The sequence below is a fragment of the Lupinus angustifolius genome, chromosome LG18, assembly GCF_001865875.1.
Source record: "Lupinus angustifolius cultivar Tanjil chromosome LG18, LupAngTanjil_v1.0, whole genome shotgun sequence".
Taxonomy (NCBI): Eukaryota; Viridiplantae; Streptophyta; class Magnoliopsida; order Fabales; family Fabaceae; genus Lupinus; species Lupinus angustifolius.
In genome coordinates, this window is record NC_032026.1 from 16,166,385 (window position 1) to 16,192,038 (window position 25,654).

At 33.7% G+C, this 25,654-nt stretch overlaps 5 protein-coding genes across 6 annotated transcripts; 2 read left to right on the top strand and 3 right to left on the bottom strand.

Annotated features, from left to right (window-relative positions):
* LOC109332420 (probable membrane-associated kinase regulator 2) lies at positions 2,666–4,560 on the bottom strand. The gene is made up of 2 exons (XM_019567397.1): positions 3,576–4,560; positions 2,666–3,121 (listed from the first exon to the last, which is right to left on the bottom strand). Exons 1-2 carry the CDS (start codon positions 4,489–4,491, stop codon positions 3,063–3,065), a joined length of 975 nt encoding a protein of 324 aa, XP_019422942.1. The 5' UTR covers positions 4,492–4,560; the 3' UTR covers positions 2,666–3,062.
* LOC109333224 (calcium-dependent protein kinase 1) lies at positions 5,638–11,604 on the bottom strand. The gene is made up of 8 exons (XM_019568582.1): positions 10,802–11,604; positions 10,258–10,401; positions 8,284–8,436; positions 7,317–7,429; positions 6,924–7,091; positions 6,069–6,196; positions 5,870–5,969; positions 5,638–5,728 (listed from the first exon to the last, which is right to left on the bottom strand). The coding sequence occupies exons 1-8, from the start codon at positions 11,460–11,462 to the stop codon at positions 5,642–5,644; spliced, it is 1,554 nt and encodes a 517-aa protein (XP_019424127.1). The 5' UTR covers positions 11,463–11,604; the 3' UTR covers positions 5,638–5,641.
* LOC109332281 (myosin-8-like) lies at positions 12,150–17,045 on the top strand. Its single transcript, XM_019567217.1, has 3 exons — positions 12,150–12,352; positions 13,989–14,173; positions 14,353–17,045. The coding sequence occupies exons 2-3, from the start codon at positions 14,083–14,085 to the stop codon at positions 16,776–16,778; spliced, it is 2,517 nt and encodes an 838-aa protein (XP_019422762.1). The 5' UTR covers positions 12,150–12,352; positions 13,989–14,082; the 3' UTR covers positions 16,779–17,045.
* Positions 18,227–22,671, top strand: LOC109332118 (DNA primase small subunit). Of its 2 annotated transcripts, none has more exons than XM_019566951.1 (16): positions 18,227–18,387; positions 18,471–18,521; positions 18,784–18,959; positions 19,263–19,340; positions 19,435–19,546; positions 19,863–19,947; positions 20,048–20,099; positions 20,177–20,238; positions 20,317–20,432; positions 20,529–20,650; positions 20,935–21,003; positions 21,160–21,217; positions 21,442–21,515; positions 21,837–21,885; positions 22,095–22,174; positions 22,338–22,671. In XM_019566951.1, the coding sequence occupies exons 1-16, from the start codon at positions 18,291–18,293 to the stop codon at positions 22,398–22,400; spliced, it is 1,344 nt and encodes a 447-aa protein (XP_019422496.1). In that variant the 5' UTR covers positions 18,227–18,290; the 3' UTR covers positions 22,401–22,671. The 2 variants fall into 2 exon arrangements, with proteins under 2 accessions (XP_019422496.1, XP_019422497.1); XM_019566952.1 differs by having other exon boundaries at positions 21,837–21,879; positions 22,338–22,658.
* On the bottom strand, positions 22,754–25,448 carry LOC109332119 (probable protein phosphatase 2C 8). The gene is made up of 3 exons (XM_019566953.1): positions 24,807–25,448; positions 24,085–24,190; positions 22,754–23,435 (listed from the first exon to the last, which is right to left on the bottom strand). Exons 1-3 carry the CDS (start codon positions 25,428–25,430, stop codon positions 23,116–23,118), a joined length of 1,050 nt encoding a protein of 349 aa, XP_019422498.1. The 5' UTR covers positions 25,431–25,448; the 3' UTR covers positions 22,754–23,115.

A 25,654-nucleotide genomic window follows, 5' to 3' on the forward strand; every position in this document is an offset into this window, starting at 1 on the left:
AATTGTAGTTTTTGTGTACTAATTTTGGAAAAACTACTTGATATAGTACAAGCTACCTGAAACCTTTTATGCTAGGTACTACATGTCTTTTTATAAAGGTAGAACTCTCTTAACTTTCAAGTCTCAGTTTTATATCTTCTAAAAAATGGCACCAATCTTGCCAAAGTCCTTGTCAACATCATCACCTATACACACATATTCAACAACAGAAGCAATCATCTTCAATTCTCAGTCCCAAATACACAAAGCATCACAAAAACAAAGTAGTAAATGTTTGGTTTACATTTTGGCTGCATTTACCACCCTTTTGGGCATTTGGGTAGTTTTTTCATCCATTGTGTTACATGTTACATTGAGTGGTATGGTCCATATGCTGAAGATTGTGAATAAGGGGAAGACCATAGAGATGGATTGCATTATGAATCTCAACTTGACCTTTCACTCAATTCAGCATATTCAATGCTAGTGCAGTTAATGATTTCACACTGTTCTTTTGGTGAGTTTTGGATATCCTATATTTCATACAGTATACATTTATCTGTATCTTTCAAGATAATTTTGAACATCCTATAATTTTGGAGCTTTATCACTTTTATAGAAAGAGTTGAATTTTGAAGTTTTATTAACCTCAACTTATGGCTGATGATAAGGACGAAAAAAGTATTGGAAAATGATGCATTAAGAATATAGTTTGAGGGTAAACTTTAAGAGAAAAAAAATGTATACACTCACGGTGTAAGAGTTTTTTACACTGTTACTGTATCATTCAACATTCATTTTCAATCATCATTGACTTTTCATAAAAAGTAATCTAAATAAATGATAAATAATATACTAACTGTATATACATCTTTATCCTCTCAGTACATAAATTTAATACTCAAACTTTAACTTTAATGTAGTGTGAGGGTAAATTTTCTTATCATGCTGCAAGACTTCAAAGTTGCAAAACACTCTTTATTGCTTAGTCCATAAAAAAGTTGTGGTGTTCCTTCTTTCAGATAAAGGACTAACTAAGATTGGATTTGGTGTCTCATGACGTGTAGCACTGTATATACTATTGAAAAAATATTTTGAAGTTAAAGAATTTATAATTAATTATTTTTCTGACCAATTATATTTGATTGTACATGCAGTATTTGTGGTACACCATACAAAGTTGGCATTTTTTAGTGTGAAAAAAAGTGAATTTTAAATCAAGAAAAAGATGGGTGAGAAGTATTCTATGTAAAAATTTGATGAAAGGCTGCATTGTTAGCGGACGATAGAAAGATTAGGAGCTGAAAAATATAATTTTATATAAAATAGCTCATAAATAAGGAAATTATGAGACATGAGTTGAATAACCCGTGAAGAGTTTTCTAATAACCTAATTCGAAAGGCACATTTTTATTTTATTTTTATATAATTTAGAATTGCAAGATTTGAGAGTTTCATTGTCTATATCTTAATTAAGAAATACTAGATTGAAACCATGAAAAAGCTTTTTGGTAGCAAATTCCCAATAGAAAAACATTTTCTATTGATATTCATCCATTTAATAGTCAAAAGTCAAATATTATATTTTCATTTGTCGCCATCTTCACCAGTCACATAATTTATCATAGGCTAACCTTAAACATGCTTCACATTGATTAAACTATTTTAGGTAACAAGTTCTGGATTTATTGTAGTATTGTCCTCATTATAATGGGCCAACAAACCCAACAAGATTACAAATTCAAATTTATTTTTTTCTGGCCACAAGGCATGAGGATAAGGGTACACGACCAAATTTTCGATGACGTGGCGAATGCTTCGAAGAATTAAATATCCCCACCACACACGGATCAAATCTTATACTTTGTTTAGGAATTGAATTTTAAATGGGAAGGAAGAAAAGAATGAAAGGCTGCTGAATTATTTCAGAAGTGTATTTCATAGTTACTAAGCATTTTATTTTCACTCCAAAATTTAACTTTCAAACTAGTCCCAACAGAATATGCAATATGCAATTTATATGTCATAAGTTCAGTTGTGATTAAAAAAAATACTTAATAATTAAACTTTTAATTTGAATATATTTCTCAATCAATTACAATTGATTATATGAAGTGATTGGTGAATAAATTAATAGTAGTAATTAATAAAAGTAAAAATGAAAATAATAATAGTAAATAATAATACTAGTCTCTTATGTCAAAAGGAGAGAAGCACTAGGAACTGATTTTTTCCACTTTCAAATGCATTTAACATTTCACTTCTTTTCTTTTCCTTTCCATCACTACAATAATCATTCAGTTTTTTCTCTTTCGAATTGGACTCATTTCAACTCTATCCTAATTCTTACCTACTCTTTCCTTTTAGTCAAACACTTTTTCCACTCATGCCTTCACACAAAAGAAATAATCTTACTTTCACTGCTCATGTCTCAATCTTTCCCACTTCTCTGACCGCATTTTTCCTCGTATCGCGTTAATGCTGTCATATACCCCATATTATTAAAACTATATCAAATCAACAACAATGATTATAAGTTGAACCAACTTATTATTATCAATATTATTTCGGCTACTTTACCATGTCTTAAAAACACCGATTATGTAGATAAGAACATTATATTTTAAGAACCATGTTTCTAAAACACCAATTATTTAGACGCAAATATGAAATTAATGAAGCTATTAAAACAAATAAATCAACACATCCGAATATGGATGGTGTTGGATCAGAAGGGTAGGTATATTACACAGACACGCAAATGACCAAAAACGACATAGATAGACACCTAAAAGCTCTGATTTCTTCTTTCACTTTTATCGAAAAGAAGAGCTAGCTTTACAGTTTACACTACCAAGTACCAAGGAAAAAAAGTAGAGTCACTGAGCTTATGACTCAATGAGTTTTCATTCATCTCAATGGTCATGGTCACTAAAATCGTGCTAGTAAGTAAGTAATTAATTTAATACTAAGCAGTAACATTTTCCTTTTTACAAATACTCTGCCACCGGTTGGTGACAACTAAAAGGAACAAGTTTTGTTGTATTCATAAGAAAACACGTCAAAGGTACTTGTCTTTGCCTTCATTTCTCGTGTAATGGTTCACTCACACAACGAGGTAGCTTAGGAGGAATCTCGCATTCTGCTTCACCAATAAATTAAACCAATAAATATTGTTTAGCACCTTTTGCACAATTAATTAATTAGGTTAAAGGATTCAAAAATTATATATTATCCTACAAATCGTGAAATCGTGAGAACAATAAATCTGGGCCTTACAAACAATTATAGATGATTAAGATTAAAAGTTAGTTATTGGTCACATGATAGTAGTTATATGCATGTATCTTTTAATCATAATCATTCAATTAAAATATAGTGATCCATACTAAATGTTCTCATAGCACATTATTCTCACGTAAGTCATTTTTGTAATTATAAGGTATGAGTTTGTATTTTCATATACCACAAGGTTGCGGCACCGAAAGTGTTGTTTAACCAGTTAAGAGGTGCAATTATAAGATTGGTTAAAGTAGTAAAAAGTGGAAATTAAAGTAGTAAATATTGAAATAGTAATAAATGAATTTAAGTGTTACCTATGGAAGCATTGAAGGAGGTTTTGCAGTGCAAAATGGCGCCTTGAATCCCATCCTGTTGCTGCAACAGTGAATCATCACGGCGTTTTGAAGACAGTAACGGCGGAGCTGCTGCCACCGCCGCCGAAGACGCCGAACGACTCTTCCCTAAATGCTTGCACACAACTCTTAATCCTTCTGTCACTTTTTGACTCTTGTTATTTGTACTATTACTACTCCTATTATCCTCTTTCACTGCTTCATGTTTCTTCTGTGTTCTCTCCACCAATGGTGTACCTTTCTCGTTCAAGTTACCAGAATGGTTTAACTTATCCATGTACCTACGAGAAACTTTAACATACAAAGGTTTCACCATTTTCAAGTACTTTTGCATTGCTTCCTTTGAGAAACGTTGTTTCTCTTCCGGTGACGACTCTTTCTTGTTATTGAACGAGTCTTTGTTTTTTTGAGATGATTCTGTAGGAAGAGAATCAGAGGGAGAATTTGATGATGATGATGATGATGATGACGACTTGGATTTCTTGAGAGCAGACATAAACACACGAAACTTGGATGAAGAATTAAATTGATGAGGTTTAGGGTTAGGTTCTGAGGAAGAAGGTTCCACAACATGCAATAGTTTTCTTTCGAAGAACAAATTATGATGGGAAGGAGAGAGAGATATGTTAGGGTTCTCCATCTGCATTAACTTCAACTCTCTCTCACACTCAGATTCTTCGTCCTCTTCAATGTGGTGGTTGTGTTTACCATTTTCTGTATCGTCGGGTAATGTGAACTCTATGTCAAAGAAAGGACCGTCGTCCCCGGCGTCGCTGTGTTCGTCGGCGGCAGTGAGGATAGTGGTGGTGGTTGAAGAAGAAAGGAGGCGGAGTCCAGCAGCACCACGCCAGTATTTGAGTAAGGTAAAAGCTTCCATGGTTGGGAGAGGAAAGGTTTGTGTTGGTAATGGAGACACCAATATATGAAGTAATGTGGGTGAGTAAAGATTGTATACAAGTCACCTAATAACACATAAAAAGATATATGTAATGATACTTTTATTTACCATAAAATCACATTTTTATTCCTAGGAATATAAGAAAAAAATAATGATTTCTCTATTTGTTATTGGATAAGATCTCAATATGGGAGAGAGATTGAGTGCTGGACTCATTTGCTTTATTTATCTGACACCCATTCAGAGGTCAGAGAGTAAATTTCCCTAGCAGTAACTTTTATTTCACAAACTGATCGGTGTAATATTTATGTTATATAAAAAAATTTATATCATCTTATTATATATATATATATATATTCTTTTTTGAGAAGTTTATAATAATTTAATATGAATAATGAATTATAATAATGAATTATACAATAACTATACATCAAACTTTTACACTTTTAATACATCCATTTTTTCCATCTTTTTATTTATGCAAACTAAAGACAGTTTGATTATAATAATAAACATGATTTGGCAGAGGAATTTTGATCAAAAACATTTTCTGAGTCCTTCCAAATTAGCCCGATCGAACAAGACCATTTGCAACTCGTGTATTGCTTTTTACACAGAAGTTTTACTTGTACATACAAATTGTGCATTTAGCCTTTAGTTAAGGAATATAAAATCTATGCAGTAAAGATTTTTATACACATGTACTTCATCATCCATTATTCATTTAGATTACTTTTTTGAAAAGTCAATAACAATTAAATATCAACGGTGGATGATATAATGAAAGTGTATAAAACTCATACACTGTCAGTCATACATTTTTTTCTTCTCCTGGTTAAGATATTTGGGAGCATTGGAGTTTCCATCCAAATTCTGTTAGCCCAGCTAGCATAGATTATTTGTATATAAGCCAAGTTTGGGTACCGTACCCAATGAGAAATGAAATTTACACAAGTCACAAAACGTTTTATACTCAATCAGTGGACATAAAATTGTCCCATAAGAAGCCGAAGCAAGAAATACTTTTGTTAAAGTATGAGCTCTCTTGAAACAGTGAGTTACAACATTGCAACGAGTAGTAATGCTAAAAAGTGTAAAGCATCAAGTCTTGAATTTATGATCAGGTTAATTATTTGCGACGTCGGTTGTTGCCTACCATGTCTGGGTTGCCTTTCCTCATCATAGCTACAAACTCGTCGTAGTTAATTCGTCCATCCTGCGAGAAATTATGCGATACAAACACGTAAAATTTCACACTACGAAAATGAGAACAAACATGAGACAACGATTAGATTGAACGACGTCGTAATATTCTATTATAAATCGTTAAGAAAAAATGGTTAAGAAAGCTGTGTACATGGTCTGTGTCAACTTCAGCAATGATCTCCTTTATTGTTTTTTCATCACCCATATTATACTTCTTAAGGGCAGACTCCAACTCTTCCGTTGTGATGTACCTAGGATCACAAATAGAAGCCAACATATGATTCAACATTTGAGGCAGCAATTCCGGTAAACTAAAAACTTGGAATATGAAAAAATAGAGGAGAGATTACCCGCTTCGATCACTGTCGAAATATTCGAAGGCTTTATATAGGTGGTCCTCTCTTTCCACTCTATTCATGTGCATGGTAGCTGTTATAAATTCAATATAATCGATTGTTCCATTTCCATCTACATCAGCCTGCGAACCCGATAATTGTGTTACAACAATTGGAAGAAAAAAAACCATTATTCAAATCAAGATATGCGATAAAATGGTTAAGAAGCTTTAACCTACTATTTACCCAGCATTTTTGTATGTATATAATCATACTACATCACTGAAAATTAAAGGTACCTGATAAAATGTATCATATTCATGCACCAACAATCAACTTCATTCGAAACATAGATCATCATTTGGATGCAGATAATCGCCAATAAAACAAGATGAAAGTCCAGAGAATGAATTTATCCAACCATATGACATATACAGAGTTAACTATGGGAAACAACATGAAAGGATATAACACTGAGATAAGATCCGCATATTATAGATGGAGAGAATGTATGTAAGTTACTAAAAAATTTCGAAGTAATACTATCCTACAATCAAACATAATTTATGGCCATAGAAATACAAGTTTGAGATTGTAACAGAACAATAAAAGGTATAAATAAGTTGGATGATATTCCTGATTGTCCATGAATGAACTAAGTACTGGTCAAATAAGTATTTCATACAACAGATTATCTGTTCGATGTGATGAGATTAGTATCTTGCTTAAGTGTTTTGGGTCGAAATATAAAAATAGGATCAAGTGTTATTTAGCCATTAAGCATTATTGTCAGTTATCATGGAAAGAAGACCAAATCACCTAAAATAATCAAGATGGGTATAACCAAACAAGGAAATAAAGAAATCTTACTGCTTCCATCAACTGCCTCACTTCAGACTCGGAAAGCTTAGTACCCAATTTCGGAAGACCAGCTTTCAACTCTTCAAAAGTGATTGTTCCACTATTATCAGTGTCCATGGATTTGAACATCTCCTTCAAGCCAATGATTTCTTCCTCGGAAAGATTTTCGGCAATAACCTGTAACAAAATACAATAATTTTCATATATAATCCTTTGATCCAGTTCAGTTATAAATTCCTTCTCCATGTTCATCTGCTTATTGATTTATTTGGACTTTTCAATAGTATATAGTTATATATTATTTTCAATCCTCTAGGTTTTCAATATAATGATAATTCTAGATATAGCTGACTATGATAGACATGATCACTACAACAATAATGAAGATAAAAAATTATTTACCTTCAAAGCTACTTTCTTTAGCTTGTTCATTGCCCTGAATTGTTTCATTCTGGATAAAACAGCAATATCAAGAGGCTTATCAGATGCTCCATCTTCTCTCATCCATGGATGATCTGGAGTGCATACAATATTTTATTATGACTGGTTGATTCAAATAAGGTAACTGCCGAGAAATTTACGGCTCAAATGCTTCATGCCTGATAAATGAAGAAGAAAGGAGGACAAGAAAAAGCATGCACAACGGCATGTATATCTATAATAAATATATTATAATCATTGTTATCCAAACTCATGCATACCATTATTCAGATGAAACCAAATATACATTAAGTTAAAAGTTATGTTACGAGGGGATTGTGGCAATAGACAAAACAATAGCATATTATAGAAGAAGCAGGGTGAAAATCTGAAGTCGATTAATAAGCAGAGACAATGATCGAGTTCAGGAAAAAGATGCACATCTTGAATGGCATCTACAATAAGAAGAGATTGCAGACATATGGACGTCCTAACCTACGTTTTCTTCTTTCTTTGGGAGGTGGGTTAAAGTGTTTTAAGATATTTTAAAACTAATTTCTATTTTTCTGTCTATCCTGTCAAATAAAACATGGTACACCATATCCATAACAGTGTCATGAATCAATCAATTGAGTAGTGACAGCTTCTTTCAAAATTATCATTCTATGTGTGTCTGATGTTATACACGGTCGGTCCTAAGCCCGAATAAAATGTGAAAGTTGTGTTAGACGATCGACAGTTAATGCAAAACTTTGTCTAATCTATATGATATGGACATCACAACCTCACCACTGCATTGTCATCATAGTTCACATATCTCAAAAGATATGGTTAGAGGTTTATGTCAAAAACAATGCCTGGGTGGTCCTTACATTCAGCACAATTAAAATAAAATTGAAACTTTTGACATAAAAACAACTTAAAATATATTTAAAAGAGCTAAACTTACTGAGGACATCAACTGCAGAAATTCGTTCTTTAGGGTCAGCTCGTAACATCTTCTTGACCAGATCTTTAGCATTAGTTGATACAGAAGGCCAAGGGTCTGATGCGAAATCAATATGTCCATGAAGAACAGCATCAAAGATACCCTGTTCATTTTCTTCACAAAGGATCAGAAGAAAATGTGAGAAATTCTGGGAAGGTGCAATAGTCTTTTATAAGGGTAAGGTATGAGGTATATAATAATGGAGAAGAAAAGAAAGCATGAATATTTAAACTAATTTGACCTAGAAGATGTGAACTAAATTAACGCTGGAAAATCAAGCACAGAGCTCAACCAGTAAACACATTTACATCCATTAAGATCCTAAATTTCATGTGACTAATTCATATGTTGGGGCTAATAAGGTATTCCTAGGATCAAATGTATTGTTACACTGAGAGACTTGTTATCATGATAGAGATCAGGTTAATGAGAAGCAAATCTTTCACGTTTTAATCTATAATGTTCTTGATGATAGGATCATTTAGAATAGGACATCAATGGTCCAAATAGATCAAAATGTGTGTTTATGATGGTCTCTGTCAGATAAAGATCAATATATTTCATTTATTAAATTACATAAATAGATGATGGATATGTAGACATGGTCATTGGATTGACCCAATTGAGAAGTCCCAATGGTTAATATTACCATTAAATTGGCAGCATGATATTCTCATGAAAAGTGAAATTGTTTTCTTCTAACTCAGATTATCATAATAACTAACAAGTTATTTATTGCACTTTATCTTAGAGTGCTAGTTGAATGGATATTAGGTGTAACAAAATGCTAATAGAATTAATGATTGACACGAGGAGGAATCCATCAACTCTAGGTAAGGAGTTGGAGCTCTATGATTATAACAGCAAGATTAAAACATAGGCGACGACAATTGCATGAATGAAGAAATTAGTTTTTTAAGTCATTCACTAGTCAAATATAACTAACTTTGTATATATATATATGTGTGTGTGTGTGAGAGAGAGAGGTAACTGATTAGAGTTTGACACTCATATCATACTCTAAAGTTAAACTGATTGGAATGATGGAAGGGAATATCGTATTACTCTTTGTAAGGATGGTTTCCGAAAGTAAAAGATATTTGTCCATGCTATAAGATGTTAGGAGTGCTGCTAGATGTCAACCTTGATTAGTAAATTAGGTTGACTAATTTACTATCAGCTTAGTATTCAATCTACTAGGTCATACTCAAATAATTGTTGTAATATTTACTAAATAATTGTTTTCTTATTTGAATTAAACTAGACAATTTAATTTAATCAAATAAATAAAATTTCCTAAATGGAATATTACTATATTCTTTGCTAACACTATTACAAATGGGTTTGTTAAGGAACATTGGCAACTGACATATAGGTTTGTTAAGGAACATTTGACATTGTCAAATTGTTTTCAGATGTCCTAAAAGATAAGAAGATATTTTAAAAGATGCTGAGAATAAAATCTGTTGATGGTGTGTCATCTGAGGTTAACTGCTTCTTCCAAGTTTGTAGGACTAGTTGTGTGCTTATATATATAAGCATTGCAACACGTAAAAATATCGTTGTAATAGTTCCCTTCTATAATAGTTATGGGCTAATGTTTAAAGGGTTAACAACAATGTCTTGTCTCCGTGTAAATACACATAGTTGGTAGAGCAGCGGGACATTAAGCGTGAGCGCCTAGGTTCAAACCCCGGCACTTGCACTCCCCCTCCCCGTTGAAAAAAATAGTCTTAGTACACTGAGATTTTTTTTTCATATCAAGAACACTCTACCAGAGTAGCAGGTATTTAGATATGACTTTTATTGCTGGTGTACATTTAAAAGACTAAGTAGCTCCTGACTTATTCTGCTGTATGCATTTCAAACACCAAGTGAACTATCAAGATATGTATCAGAGTCGAATGATACAGGTTCAAAAGGAAGGGGGTTTACCTGCCCAGAAGGGAGGTACACCAGAGAGGAGAATGTACAAGATAACACCAGCACTCCAAATATCGGCTTCGGGTCCATAACTTCTCCGCAGCACCTCAGGAGCAACATAATAAGCGCTTCCGACTAAATCTTTAAATACATCTCCTGTTCTCAAAAACACAACAACCATCATTACTACTTGTATTGATATGCCCACAAAAAATTTAATCAGAATGATAACTTAATTAAACACTTACTCAATAACCTCTTCGAAAGAAGCTTAGAAAACTTACCAAAATAAGCTCAAAAACTATTTTTTACAACACACCATCAGAGACGCTTAAAAAATAAGTCATATCTAGCTTATTTCAAAAAAGCTTTTTTGAAATAAGAGCTTAATTGAGTTATTTAGCTAAAAACACCCTTTCTCAACAACTAGTGCAGTAAATGAAAGAACATGTTTAAATTGTTTGGGGATTTATTTTGGCACAGATCTTTCAAGTATTGTACTAAGGGTTTACTCAAATTGAATCAGTAACAAATGCAACAAGTGAAGAAATCCAACCTGGTTTGAAAAACACTGAGAGACCAAAATCAGTAGCTTTAAGAGGAGAACTCTCATCCTTACTCAGAAACAAGAAATTCTCAGGTTTCAGATCTCGATGCATAACTCCCATGGTGTGACAATTATGCACCACCGTCACGATCTGGCGGCACAAGTTCGCCGCAGCACGCTCAGAGTAATGTCCCTTAGCAATGATCCTATCGAAAAGCTCGCCGCCGGCGCAGAGCTCCATGATGAGGTTGACGGAGTGGCGGTCCTCATAAGCAGCTTTGAGCTCAACAATGTTACGGTGGCCGGTGAGGTGGTGCATGATCTGAACCTCGCGGCAAACATCGTCGATATCGTCACGGTGGATGAGTTTGCGCGTGGCGATTGACTTGCACGCGAATTGTTCTTTGGTCAATTTATTTGTGACCAGGTAGGTTACTCCAAATTGTCCTCGGCCGAGTTCGCGGCCGAAGACGTAAGTGGAACGGACATCTTCCATGGGCCGACCCAGTATGCGGCCCATGGAAGATGTAGTTGAGGAAGGAAGAGGTGATTTGGGGGGTGAGGGTTTGGAATGAGGAGGGAGGACAGAGATGCCATTGGAATTAGGATTTGAGGGTTCAGAGTTCAGCTGGCTGACGCCGCCACCGCCGCCGCTGCAGCTGTTACCCATCGGATAATAACAAAAGGTAGAACGGTATAAGGTTGTCGGAGAAACAAGATGAAATTGTTGACTTTTAACTGAAAATGGTTTTTGTTGGTTTTGTCTGAAAATGAAAATGGACTTTCATTACTAAAATGGACTTCAATTTAACTCTTCATAACCATGTAGGTTTTAAGTAAGGTTATATGGTTAATATATTTCCAAATTAAACTCTTGTTGGAACTTAAATACATGTGTTTTCTTAAATTATTGATGTCTTAGTTAACATTATTCGTTCAACATAAATTAGTATCTTTCCTAATTCTTTGATTTTCATTATTTGATTTATCATAATGTCATTCATAAGATTTATATTTTAACTTTTTTACCACCTTAAACTCAATCTAAGGATAGAGGATAACAAATTTATTTATCAAAATTAAACAAGAGTACATTGCTACTTATATCTATATAATTTGATTAAATATGTACATGTGGATATTTTCGTCTCGGACAGAATTGCCTCTAGTATGAGGATACAAACAAAAAAAACTAAATTTGGACATTTTTTTTTGCCTCTCTTTTGGTCAAAAGAATGTCTACAATTTAAATGCTTTGGGTCAAATCTAGCTTAACCTATTTTAATTTGACCCCAACTCATTATGATAAAAGCAAGTGATTTGCATACTTAATAATTTCAAGAATTGGAAGCCATTTTTATCGGAAGAAAGTCAATAAACACAAAAGTGGGAACCTGAGAATATGTTTATTATTAGATATTCTTTCACATTTTTTTAATTCTTCCCTCAAAATTGCTTATATGTTTTACCCTTCATAATTCTTTGTTTTCTCTTCCATTTGTTAGTTTCAAAATTTCCTATTCCAAAATCGTGTTGGTGGAAATCGAGTTACATTTCCAGGTACTGTAACTGCTTTCTTTTTATATCCTTATTATTAAGGACCAAATGTTTTGTATCCATTGCTACATGATTTGCATGTAACAATATGTTGAGGGGCATAAAATTCTTAACAGAAATGTCTAATGAAGATTGTATTGGATTAAATTTGTATTTTATTTGTTATGAATGTATGAATTAAACATAAACCATGTTGTATTTCATCACCCTGAATATCTTCAACTTGTACATTGGATTGTGGTGCTCTATGATTACATTATTTTATTTCTTAATTTGCTTTTCTTGGACATAGATCTGGTAACTGAATGTGCATTATCCTCACATGTTTGTTCTAACTTTGATTTGTTATTATTGTATCAACAATTCTAAATGACACAAAATAATACTTATTAATTGAGTCATGACTAGATCATTTTTTTAAGATGTTTTGTGATACTGTATTTGTTTTTTTTTTTTCAAAACTCTTCTATATGAAAAGATTTTTATATTTCACGCCCAAAAGTTCTCATTAATGACTTACAACAACAATCTGTTACTAAAATGAATAGAAGTCATTACCTATTTGAATACTTTTAGAAAACTCATACTCTTATTCAGGGGAGAGAAACCAGGTTGTACATGTTAGGGATGATTATTATTTTTACCTTATTGAGACATGGGATGATTATTTTACATTAAAACAAGAAACAACTTTTTTGCACACAATTTTTGTTATATACTGCTCATATTCCAATAAATTTAACCAGAATAATTTAATTAAAAGAAAATATTAGTTATTGTATGAGATACATAGGGTATTAGAAGAAAATATTAAAACATACTTTTTTTAACACACTCTCATTCTATTCCAGATAAAAAGGTTGTGAGAATTAGTGCATAAATAATGCACAAGAATTTTTTCTAGAGCAGACCTATGTTAAAATTGATCAAGCTCTTAGCTATTTCAGATTCAGAGACAGTCAGTTTTGCTGATCTGAGGTATATAATGCAATGCTTAGTGCTCTTTTCTACTGAATGTTTTTATTACAAATGTAGATGGGAATTTTCAAGTGCTTTAAAAATTAAGTAAAAATAAAAATAGTATAAATTATAGTGGAAATGCTTTATTTTCAAAATGAAAATATGCAACATATTTTGTTACTTGTTTTTACATTACACCTCTGTTTCCAGATAACTAAGTTTATGATCATCAGATAGTGCAACTGCTATTTTGTGAGTGCTTTTACCTGCATTGATAAGTTGGTATCAGGTCTAACCAACAATAATTTATTGCATACCCTAAAATTATTACATAGTTTAAAGTACTGTTCCATGATAAGAAAGTGCAGAAGTTTGAGTTATTACATAATAATTTCTCATGATGGATGGTAGAGACAAAAGTGTGCATTTACCAACGGGTATTGATTCAAGTGGTACATGTTTGATTCCCTTTAAGCAAGGTATCAGTTCGAGTCTTGTGGATAGAAAAAATACCCGCTATGAGAGTTAACCCCACATACCCGTGGATGTTCCCGGCTCGGACAGGATTGCCTCCAGTACGAGGATAGCTGTCGGAAATATAAAAAATATATATATGCATAGGCCAATATTTCAAAGTCGATTTTAATTTGTAATGTCTGTCTTCACTTGTCAATTTCAGTATTCCAAGTCATTTGTGGAGAAAATGAAGAGTTCATTCCTTGCTTGATACGTGCTTCTAAATTTAATCTCTGCGAGTGACCCAAAGGAAAAGGATGATGAAGCACCACTTTAGGGAATTCACCAAGTCCTTTGAGAGTCAAATTGATCCTGAAAAATCTGAAGAACTCAAAAGAACCAAAACAGGTGCAGATTCTTTCTTATGAACATGCACACTCTTGTTACACATGAATTTTCAGAATGGACAAGGTGGAGATTTATAAACTTTGGGATTTGTTTATGAACTTAATGATTTAAAGCATAAAGTTGAGATCTTAGTGATGATTAAATATATAAGAAGACAAGATTTCTCGCATTGTTTGCAGATATTGAAAACAACCTGACAAGAGTCCTGAAGCTTATTCAGAACGAAGAGCAAAGCAAAAGAGATGGGAACTTGAAAGAAACAGAACTTGTGGGACTAATTGAGGACTTTTACAATCAATACCAATCACTGTATGTACTGTGTGGTCGTCTTACGGGAGAGTACGTCAAAGTTATTCCTCGGGTAGAGAGATTGTCTTCAGCGTCTTCTTCCTCTAGCTCAGAATCAGACTACTTTTCTTCAGAGGAAGTAGTAATTGACACAGTCAAGCAGGAACTGAAACTTGTTAATAATAATACTACAGAAGTCAATGACCTCAACCATAAACTTTTCTCCACTGAAAGGGAACATTCTTCTAATCTTGCCAATAATACCAATGAAGTTGTTAAGACTCAAGCACCATTGAACAACAAGGCTAATGAGCTTGAGGATCGGTTAATTTCTCGAATGCAAGAGGTGGAGAGCTTGAACCGGCAGAAAAGGAATCTTGAACTACAAGTTGAAAGCCAAGCATATGAAGTTAAGCAACTTGGTGCAGAGAATACCGAGCTTGAATTGTTATTGAAAGAGACAAAAAGAGCAGTATCTGTCTTAAAGGGAAAACTCAAAAGCAATGAGGATAAGGCAATATCCAAAAATGTTGAATTGATGGCACAAATCAGCAAGCTTGAACTGGAAGCGAAATCTTTGAGAAACCAGAAAGGGAAAATGGAAGAGAAGTTAAAACGCAATAGAAATGAAGCATTAACCCAAAAGAAGGACTTAACAGAAAAGTTGGATTCAGTATGCAAACATAACAAAGAATTAGAAGCTCAGTTAGAAAGAGAGAGGGAACAAGTTTCGCAATGCTTGGTTCAGATGGAAAAGTTAAAGGAGAAATTAGATGAAATGACTTCGATTGAACATGGTTTGATAAAAGAGAAAGATTTTTTTCTTTCAAGGATAAATGACCTGGAACTGGAAATGGAAACTCGATGCAGCAACCAACACGATTTGGAAGAACAGGTACGAAGCGCAATTCATGAAATCAGTCAACTTGTAGATGAAAGAAAGGCCTTGCAGGATGGAAAATATGAACTTGAAAGAGCAATTACACAGAAAAAGGAAGAGATATCTGCTATTTTGAGTAAACATGAGAGTGATAAGAATGAAGCTTTTAAGCACGCTATGGCTTTAACAGAAGAAGTAGAAATCATGAAAGTTGAGTTGGACACTTTGCAGGAACAGAAAAGCATGTTGGAGTTACAAAATGAGCAAAGGAAAAATGAATATTCAGAAAGCCTAGCAAAAATGGAAACTCGATGCAGCAACCAACATGATTTGGAAGAAAAGGTACGAAGCGTAATTCATGAAATTAGTCAACTTGTAGTTGAAAGAAAGGCCCTGCAGGATGAAAAATATGAACTAGAAAGAGCAATGACACAGAAAAGGGAAGAGATATCTGCTACATTGAGTAAACATGAGAGCGATAAAAATGAAACTTCTATGTACACTATGGCTTTAACAGAAGAAGTAGAAAGCATGAGAATTGAGTTGAACACTTTGCAGGAACAGAAAAGCATGTTGGAGTTACAAAATAAACAAAGGCAACATGAATATTCAGAAAGCCTAGCAAAAATGGAAAACTTGATCGCCGAGTTAGAAACCAAGGAGGAAACGATAAAGAAGTTAACAGGGACCATTGAGCAAATAAGTGTAGAGAATAAAGAAGCCAAGATTTGGTCGAAGATGAATCAGCGACTTATAGAAAGGAAAATAGAAGAATTGGCAGAAAAGTTTAAGAGGAAAATGGAAGACAATATCCGCCTTTTGCACCAAAGGATCCATATAGCAGAACAGCTGAACATTGAAAACAAAGATAGTTGCAAAAAGACAAAGCAAAGGTATGAGCAAGAGAACAAAACGTTTCAAGAGAAAATTGCTTTTTATGAAAACGAACTAAGGACTATTAAAGTGAGTGATCAAGGTGAGTTGGATTCGGCTGCTAGGAAGGTTGAGGAACACATAGATTATGTGCTGACCCTTGTATCAAAAATGTTATGTGAGGTTCAGTTTGCAAAGGATTGGATAAAGAAAAAAAATGGCGAGATGAAACAACTGAAAGACAAAGTGGATCGACTTACAGCATTACTCAACGACAAAGAAGCAAAGGAATTGTTGTTAAGAGAAAAACTATGGGAATTAGAAGCCAGTGTGAGCAAGGAAGGAGGGGAGAAACTGAACCTTGTAAAGGCAGTGAATCAGCTTGAAAAGAAAGTTAGAAAATTGGAAAAGAATCTAAAACAGAGGGACGAGGAATTGGTTGGCCTTGGGGAGAAGAAGAGAGAAGCCATAAGGCAACTTTGTATTCTTGCCGAGTTTCATCGCGAAAGTTATAACCATCTCAAGGGTCAGATCACAAAGACAAAGATCAATAACAGAACATGAGTCAAGCATGATTCCAAATTGTGCCATAGTCGTAATTATGTTGCATTTACCGCAATTGCAACGAAATGTGGCAGCCTCAAATGACACCATGATGCAAGCAGTTAAAATCATAATATTACAGTCACAATGAGAGCCATGAGTTAAAAGGACAACAAAGAAGAAAAATACTTCTTTCCCCATAACTAGTTTGTTAGCCTCCCTCCAAATGTCCAATATAAACTCTTAATTTTGATATCCTTTTCATTTTAGGTATAATGTTAAGGATTTAATATGTATAAGTGTTTTTACACTGTCAACAAATCATCCAGCATAAGTTAACTATCATTGACTCTCAACCAATTTTAATACAAATCAATGGTGTATAATATGCTGACAGTGTAAAAAAGAGTTAACAATGATGTAATGTGAACACATACCTTTGTGCTGATCTTCACTGTAACAAAGAGTTGCCATTCTTCTCACCCCTTTTTGTATTCCTTCATGTCTGATATTTTGCTAGTAAACATCCCACATGTTATTAATATTCGAAATTCTTATGTTTAACAAAATGAAATTTTAACTAATTAAATACATAAAAATATCCTTATAAAACCAAGTATCTCTAAAAATAGATTGCACATATAACAAATGAAATTCTTAATCATGCAATATATGTTGTTGAATTGGGTATACTCAATCCCAAATTTCCAATTTGAGGAAGAATCCAAAATGAACCAGTTCAAAGAGAGAATGATAAACATAATAAGCAGTTAATAGGAATGAATATTTTTAGGGTTGAGAACAAGAGATTTAAAGTTAGAAAATTACCCAACTGTTTTATGTGGATGATGATCTCTTAAATATTGTTTCCAGGTACACAAGTAACTCATTTATTTCGGTAGACAAAGTTATTCTTACCATCAAAAAGTTAGTCTAGTAGCTTAAGTATTTAAAGTTGTTAGTTTGATTCCCAAAAACAAAATTGGTTGTGATATGCAGTCACGAACCTCAAAATGGATGAGTTACTTATTCAAAAAAAAAATGGTGAGGAAATAACAGTTTTTTTACTCAATTAATGTATTATCTACTATTCATTTTTAATCAATAATGATTCATAAATAAGAGTAATATAAATAAATTGTAGAAGATGTATAGAATGCGTATAAATTTTTACGCAAGAGTTTAAAATCTATGCATTGACTGTGTAAAGTTTTTTACATAGTCAACACATTATCTATCATTGATTTACATTTCTTTTGTTCGATACTTAATGATGATTAATAATTCAATGATAAATAATTTATTAATAGCGTAAAAATCACTTACATTTACGTATATATTACACTCTTAAATAAATAAAGTGTGGAGTAACAGTACATGGTAAGCCCATTCACCGTTGTGGCCCAGCCCATAGTTGTTGACACATAAAAGAAGTAAGTTCCCGCCAGAAAAGTTGTTCCCGCTCTTTCTCTCGCTCACGAAGATCTCACATATTTAGTTTAACAAAGAAACAATTTGTGACAAGTCTTGGAAATGGCGCGAGAAGATGAAATGGAAATCGATGGTTACCAAGGGAATGAAACTACCCTCCCTCACGAATTCAACCTCAATTATCTCAAATTATATTACGGTATCTTCTTTTCCCTCTCTCTTTTCTTATTCCTTTTCAATACTCACTATTCTTTTTTCTTATTATCCTAATTTTCCATTCAGGAAAGCTATTCCCTCATTCCGATCTATTTAAATGGATGTCTTACGGTAACGGTAAGTTCCGTTATCCTACTTTGTGTACGATGCGTTGTTACATGGATATACAATTCTCGATACGAGAAAAACTTGTGTGAAAACCTGTCTATGTAGGTACGAGTAATAAAATATTGACACACATTAAAAATTAATTCACGATTAAAGCTGAATCCTAAATAATTATTCTGGATAATATAAAAATACGAGAACACGAGCATTTTGATCTGTAATGTATAAGAATTTCGCACTCATTCTCTTGCTATCTGCTGTGTATTTGTAGATGGGAAGCATCCTGGTTGCGATCCGTCGTACTTGTCGCGGAGGGAATTTTCGTACACCCTGGACAATGATATATATGTGCGCTTCCAATCATTTCATAATGCTGCTGAACTTGAAAACTCCATCAAAGACAAGTGTCCATTTAAGATAGACATTGGACCTGTCTATAGCGTCGATGTAAGTTCATGTCCTGGCCTTCCGTTCTTCTTCGTGAACTCGCTGTTAGTTTGCTGTTATAACTTCTGTACCATTAGCTAACTTGTGATTAGAATTTACATCCGATTCTCGCTTAATATCATTGCTGTTTCTTTTTATCACCTTGAATCTTGATACATTTGTTGAGTTGAAAAAGTACTTGTAGAATGGAGGATCTTGAGATGAATTTTGATATCTGAATTGGTTTAAGACACAGCTGAAATTCTTATTTTATTGCTTTTGTTGTGGTGAATTTCATTGAAATGTTCTTTATGTGTATTGCAGCCTTCAAAAAGGCATGCCTATGCGCAGAGTGGAGATAATGTTTTCACTCCAGTTGAGAGGGAGTTAATTTTTGATATAGTAAGCTTCTCAAGTTAAAAGCCCATTGTAAAATATTCTGCCTCTGTTGGGAATGGCTTCTTTACATTTTTTGGTTATATTTTTTTTCCTGTAGGATATTTCAGATTATGATGATGTTAGATATTGCTGCTCAGGTGCAGATGTTTGTTTGAATTGCTGGCCATTGATGACAATAGCTATCAAAGTAATTGATACTGCCTTAAGAGGTAATAATTTGCATCTTATATGACATTGTGAAAAACTGAGAGGTAGTACAAAAGTTTCAATTTACACTTTTTCATTAAATAGAGCAGCACTTCATAGTTTTTTTAGCTTTTTATTAATGTGGGAATTTGGTTTATGTAAACTTATCTTCTTGTGTTATGAAAACTAATGTGTCAATTTTAGTTTTTGTCTATTTCACTATCTATTGTTTGAGTTTACTTACTATATTGCCTTATGCCATTGTTGCATGCAGTCAGTTAGTCATTCACAAGTTATGTCTTCTTTTTGTTGATTTGTTCTTTGTTGTTGCCATTTTAGATGACTTTGGTTTTAAGCACATTCTCTGGGTATTCAGTGGCCGACGTGGTGTTCATTGTTGGGTTTGTGATGGAAAGGCAAGAAAGTAAGGCCATGAGACACTAAACCATCAACACTTATATATTGTTTCTTTCCTCTATTTAGGTTCCTGTGTATTAATTCAAATGTCTCCTTTACTCCTACAGGTTGACTAATGAGCAGAGATCATCAATTGCTGACTATTTTCGTGTCTACAAGGTAAAATACTGCTGTGTTAATTGATAAGTTTGTGAGTACCTGTATAAATGTCTTTATATATTTCATATTCTGTCCAGGGCAATGAAAATAGCTATAAGAAGGTTTCTTTAACGGGTCATGTTCTTCATCCATTTCTGGCGTAAGTTTTATAGTGAATAACCATCTTTCTGAGATAGATCTATCATTTCTTGTTCTAAGAAGTGCTTCATATGTGCAGGGGAGCATATAGTGAAGTTCTCAAGGAATTTTTTGAGACAAAATTGCTTACCAGTCAAAATTTACTTTCTAGTGAGGAGAGGTTTGAGAAGATCCTAGAGATGATTCCTGATCAATGTATGTTTTATTATGTATCTGTCCTGCCTCCATATGATCTTTGTCATGACATTTTCCTGCTATAATCTGAACATAATCTGTGAGTTGTATTTGCAGCTGCTACTGCTGAACTCAGGGGCAAGTGGCAAGAGAATAGGCGGTCATCCAGTGCCAAAGATGACATTAATGTTGTTCGATGGGAGCAGCTTAAACAATTGCTGCAATCAGGAAAATATAAGGTATAAAAATTACATTCCTTTTTCTTTGTACGACTTTTTCTGGTGAAGGGAAGTTTAGGGTGGAGGGAAGGTTGCCCAATTCCAAGGTCAGGGCAAAGATTGCAAGCCTCAGGGAGGGCTTATGTTGAACAAACCCTGCTTCTATGACATATTTTAGCACATACTTGCTTCTATTGTTGGTACCAGAGAATTACAAATGCTGCGATGAATGCATGCAGAATTTCAGAAACAAATATTATCTGATATTTTAGTTGTTATTAATGCTTACCTATTTTTTTCTGCAGGCACAACGGCTGCATAGATGTGTTGAAGAAATTGTGTTCTCTTTTACTTACCCCAGGCTTGATATGGAGGTTTGTCTAGCCCATTTTATTGTATTCTTTAGTCAAATATCTTTCATATATCCTTCAGTTGTAATGTGTACACATTCATTATTTCTGATACTCCTCACAAGTTTTCTTCAGATAAAATATCTTGCAGCTATTTGAATAGACCTATTTATGTCTTAGGTTTCAAAGCATATGAATCATCTGCTTAAGGCACCATTCTGTGTACACCCAAAAACAGGTCTGTATCTATATTTTGTATCACATTTTATCAACATAGTTGGATGCCTGGGTATGAATTTTTAAGTGTCTACTGATTACTAACAGTTAAAGAATGATTTATCTTTAATTTTCTCTTTCCATGAGAAAGTGAAAAGAGAAATATATCATCCTTCAAAATTGACGATAAAAGTATTAGTTAATTTGATCCTTTTGTATTCAATAATGATATTTTCTTTGTTCTAGGCCGTGTTTGTGTTCCTATCAATCCAAATCACTGTGAGGAATTTGATCCCACCATAGTTCCAACCCTTTCACAGGTACACTTCTAATGATAATTTTCGATTGAACCGTACAGTGCATACTACGGTAGGAGAGATGAATCATCCTTGGCCAATTATTTGCTTCACTTTCAATATGGGGAATATTATATTGGGTTCTCTACTGTGGCTGACACTTTCATGTTGAAACTTCCAGTTCTACTTTCTACTAACATACTTTAATATGGGAAATCATCTTTATACCTTAAAGTAAAATGGGGTGCTTTGAACTAGATTAATGTTTTGCATATAAATGATGTACTATTCTTATTTATGAAAATTTCTTATGTTGATGTGAATCTTGATGTTGGAAAATTGCAGCTTTTAGAAGAGCTTAATAGAGAGGGCTTTACAGCTGATGTTGATGGCGGTATGTTTATTAATTTCTTTTTTACAATTTTTTTGCCTGCTTTGATGATAATCTATAAGCATCTAAGTTGTGAGCTATGCATATGAGAATTCTTCAGTGTTTCCATCCAAAATGCTCTAGGGGGAAAGCTGTTCATATCATATTTACCATCTAATGCTAATTGCAACTTGGCATTCAGTAAAATGATTTAGTACCTTGCTTTATGGCAGAATGGAATAAAACTTCACTTGGAAGCGCCATTAGGCTTTTCAGATCATTGTTCTTACAGCCTTTACTGGAAGCTTGCAAGGTATGGGTTATTTTTTCATCCTGTGAGATTCCATCACAATTACAAGGCTTGTGGAACATTGTTTATAAGAAAATGTTATTCCACATGACTCTTTTCTGTTTCTGGTGAATTCTCATGAATTGTTGATTAGCACCCCTTTCCTTCCTTATCATGAATATTGCAGAAAGATATAGAAACTTCCTATAATGCAAAATTGAAGCAGTCAAAGGATCTCCATAGTTGGTAGCTTCACTTCTTTGTAGCAGCAATGAGGGAGATTGAGTTAGCTATTGAACCCACAGACCTGGCTATCTGTACAGAATGAAGAGATAACATATAAGGTTCAAAAGCTGAATTACTTATCCAGTGACATTATTTACTTTTTTCTTTAATTTAGTTATGTACTGGATTACAACTTAGGAGACAATTAAATGTGCTATAAGATATGCTGAGTGGATATGTTTTATTCTGTCTAAGCAAGTGAGCATAACATTCCAAAATCCATTGTGTTTCAACTAGTTAATGGGCTTTGTTAGACCATTCCAATTTTCATTATTTCAAATATTTCCAATGGCCTTTCCCTGACTGAAAAGTTTGAAGAGTTTTACTGTTGTAGCTTATCATGTCCTTGCGGATATTCAACCTATAAATCCCATTCAGATTAATATACTCATCCTTACAATACAAAACAACATCAACCAAGAAAAATTAAAAGAGAGAATCAAATAAGTTGGGGTAAGTAAAGTAAATAAAACTAATTAGACTCTTAAAGGTCTATTTGCGAGTTGTTTAATTTTGGAGAGGGAAGAAAAGAAACTGAATGTTTCAAAATCATACCACAAGTATATCTCATGGCTAAGTCTTGTAGGTATTTGTTTTTCCGACAAACTCGCAAAACACACACTAAAGGGCATCCTAGCGATTCAAGTGATAACTAAATAAGAAGGTTCCTTGGGGCATTCCTATTTGGGTAAAATGATAGTATTGAGTTGGATGACTATGACACTAATGTTGTCTTGGCTTCCACGAGCCATAGCCAACTCAGCTAGCAATGCTGCTGACTCTGCTGCATAACTTGTAATACACTCTTCTTTTTCATTCTTCTTCTTCTTCTTCTTCATATGTGCATTTATGTTACTTCTTACAACTTCACAAGCACATTTGTTAGATACCACATCCCATAGGCCATCACTTGCTACCACAACAAACTCATCTAACTCTGTTCTTTCATACACATTTATCTCAGGTTCTGATATCACAAAAGGCTTCATGCAGTGGTCCCCTGCACATTTTTCATATTCAAAGGAAACATTCATTCTTGTTTGTAAATAGGGTCCACTTTAGAGTTATGATAAGAGTGAGAATATTACCAAAATTATTACTATATTCTTACCACAATTTAAAAACTTGTTTTTTATATTCTTATAACATTTCTAAAAACACATGAGGACAACATTTGAATTTAGACATGAATGTGGGCCACAGTATAAAATATATTGAGATAGAGCATAGAAATATGTATATATAAATGAAGTGTCAAAATTTTGTTATTATAATGGATTTAATATACGTGTAAATGTTTTTTTACATTATAAGTAAATCATTGGTACACATTTGTTGTCTCACACTTTCTGTCACTTCATGAGTCATAGATTTGTGATTGGTCAGAAAAAATATATGTAAGTTAAAATTTAATTGTTAAATATTTTTTTGACAAAACACAAGCTTATGGTACATGGAGTGACGCAAACTGTAGGAATAAAAGTAATACAAATCAATGATAGATGATATGGTAATAGTGTAAAAAACTTGCACAAATTTTAAACTCTATTACAAGTGTGGGTGGGAGGGATTGTGAGCAAGAAGAATAATGATATAGTGATATGAATAAGATAGTTGAATATAATGCAGAGAGTGGTGTGTAAATATACCTATGGATCTGGAAGTGGCAAGTACACCTAAAACACGATTCCCATTCCAATCAATGACTACTCCACCAGCATCTTCAATCCTCTGCTTTTCATCTGGTCTATCAGGCTACATTCAACCATATTCATTACAAACCAACCATAACCATTCAATAACTCCATGCTAGCTAAGCATGTAGAATAAGATCCTCACTGATATTAGAGAGACAAATACTTCAAATTTCTTTTATTTTTAATGATAAAAATGTTACTTCATTGTACTTAAAAGATCGTGTCGTTGAATTTTCTTTGTTTCTTAAAGCACTTCAGCCACGTAACTCTCTAGTAAGAAGGGTAGAAAAAATGCCTCGAGCCAATATTCGAGTACCCGGCGCTACCACACTGAAGTAACTCATGCCATGCTCCCGGGAAAAGCTTGAACGACCTTCAGGGGAGAGTATCATACCTCATGCATCTACTATAGGTCCATATCTATTGTCTCATCCCTTTGTGATGATGAATATAATTGGTTAGAAAAATATTTAATAATTATAATTTTAACTTCAATATTTTTTTCAACCAACCAGATGTGATAGTTCATGTTGTAACACTGAAATGAGACAAGAGAGGTGTTCCTATATATATATATATAAAAAGATTGAAGTGATTGTTTTTTACTTTTTAGATAGAAAATGATTTTAAAGAAGGTAAATGATGAGTAATAATAGTAATAAAGTAAACATCACCTTATGATCACGTGAAAGTGGCACAGCTACACCGCCACGAGATAACACAGCTCTCGAGTCACCACAATTCGCCACCACAATCTCCTCCTTCCCAACCACCACCACCGCCGCCGTGGAACCCATAGTATTCCCTCCCTTACCATCCTCATCACCAACGCCAATTTCCATATCCATCTTAAAGAAACACGAACCCATAACCTTATCCCAATTCAACAACTCCTCCTTCTCCATTTTCACTTCCTCCGCCAATAGCAAGTGTAACCTCTCACGGCATGCCTCCGCCACCAACGTTCCACCGTGACCGTCATAAACCGCAAAGAAATCGTAGTAGCAACCACCGTACAGCATGAAATGAGGAACAACCTTGACGGCGTCTTCCATTAACCGCCGGCGCCCTATGACGGAGATGAAACCGTGTGATTGAGAAAGGAGTGTGGGAATCACATCAACAAGTGATTCAGAAGAAGAAGGTATCTTTCTCTTCTTAATATTATTATTAATATTATTTGGATAATTATGGTGAATGGATTTGGTTATGATGATGTTAGTGGTAGTGTTATTCTCCATCTTGGATTGGTTTTGAATAGAGTTTGAGTTAGTTCCCTCTTCCACAAAAGTTGCCATCAACTATGTCACTCACCAAGACTCAATACATTTAGAGTAAAGGACAATTATATCAACTTTCCAAACACTATTTTATACAACAAGAATCTCATTTTTACTCATATTTTCAATGATAAAATTATGATTTCACAATAAACAAAAGGACAAAAGTGTAATTACATTTTTTATGTGTTATTCTTTGACACTTATGTCTCTATTAATAAAGATGATTCTTACTCCCTTTT

Excerpts from the sequence above, each read along its gene's own strand:
- LOC109332281 (XM_019567217.1), top strand. The coding sequence starts at position 14,083 with ATGATGAAGCACCACTTTAGGGAATTCACCAAGTCCTTTGAGAGTCAA. Across the intron at positions 14,174-14,352 it reads ACTCAAAAGAACCAAAACAG|ATATTGAAAACAACCTGACA; the intron begins GTGCAGATTCTT and ends CATTGTTTGCAG.
- LOC109333224 (XM_019568582.1), bottom strand. The coding sequence starts at position 11,462 with ATGGGTAACAGCTGCAGCGGCGGCGGTGGCGGCGTCAGCCAGCTGAAC. Across the intron at positions 8,437-10,257 it reads TGTACCTCCCTTCTGGGCAG|AAAATGAACAGGGTATCTTT; the intron begins GTAAACCCCCTT and ends TCCTTTGTGAAG. Across the intron at positions 7,092-7,316 it reads TAAAGAAAGTAGCTTTGAAG|GTTATTGCCGAAAATCTTTC; the intron begins GTAAATAATTTT and ends ATTTTGTTACAG.
- LOC109332119 (XM_019566953.1), bottom strand. The coding sequence starts at position 25,430 with ATGGCAACTTTTGTGGAAGAGGGAACTAACTCAAACTCTATTCAAAAC. Across the intron at positions 24,191-24,806 it reads CACTTTCACGTGATCATAAG|CCTGATAGACCAGATGAAAA; the intron begins GTGATGTTTACT and ends GGTTGAATGTAG. Across the intron at positions 23,436-24,084 it reads TGCCACTTCCAGATCCATAG|GGGACCACTGCATGAAGCCT; the intron begins GTATATTTACAC and ends AAAAATGTGCAG.
- LOC109332118 (XM_019566951.1), top strand. The coding sequence starts at position 18,291 with ATGGCGCGAGAAGATGAAATGGAAATCGATGGTTACCAAGGGAATGAA. Across the intron at positions 18,388-18,470 it reads TTATCTCAAATTATATTACG|GAAAGCTATTCCCTCATTCC; the intron begins GTATCTTCTTTT and ends TTTTCCATTCAG. Across the intron at positions 22,175-22,337 it reads CTTTACTGGAAGCTTGCAAG|AAAGATATAGAAACTTCCTA; the intron begins GTATGGGTTATT and ends TGAATATTGCAG.
- LOC109332420 (XM_019567397.1), bottom strand. The coding sequence starts at position 4,491 with ATGGAAGCTTTTACCTTACTCAAATACTGGCGTGGTGCTGCTGGACTC. Across the intron at positions 3,122-3,575 it reads CTCCTTCAATGCTTCCATAG|AATGCGAGATTCCTCCTAAG; the intron begins GTAACACTTAAA and ends TTGGTGAAGCAG.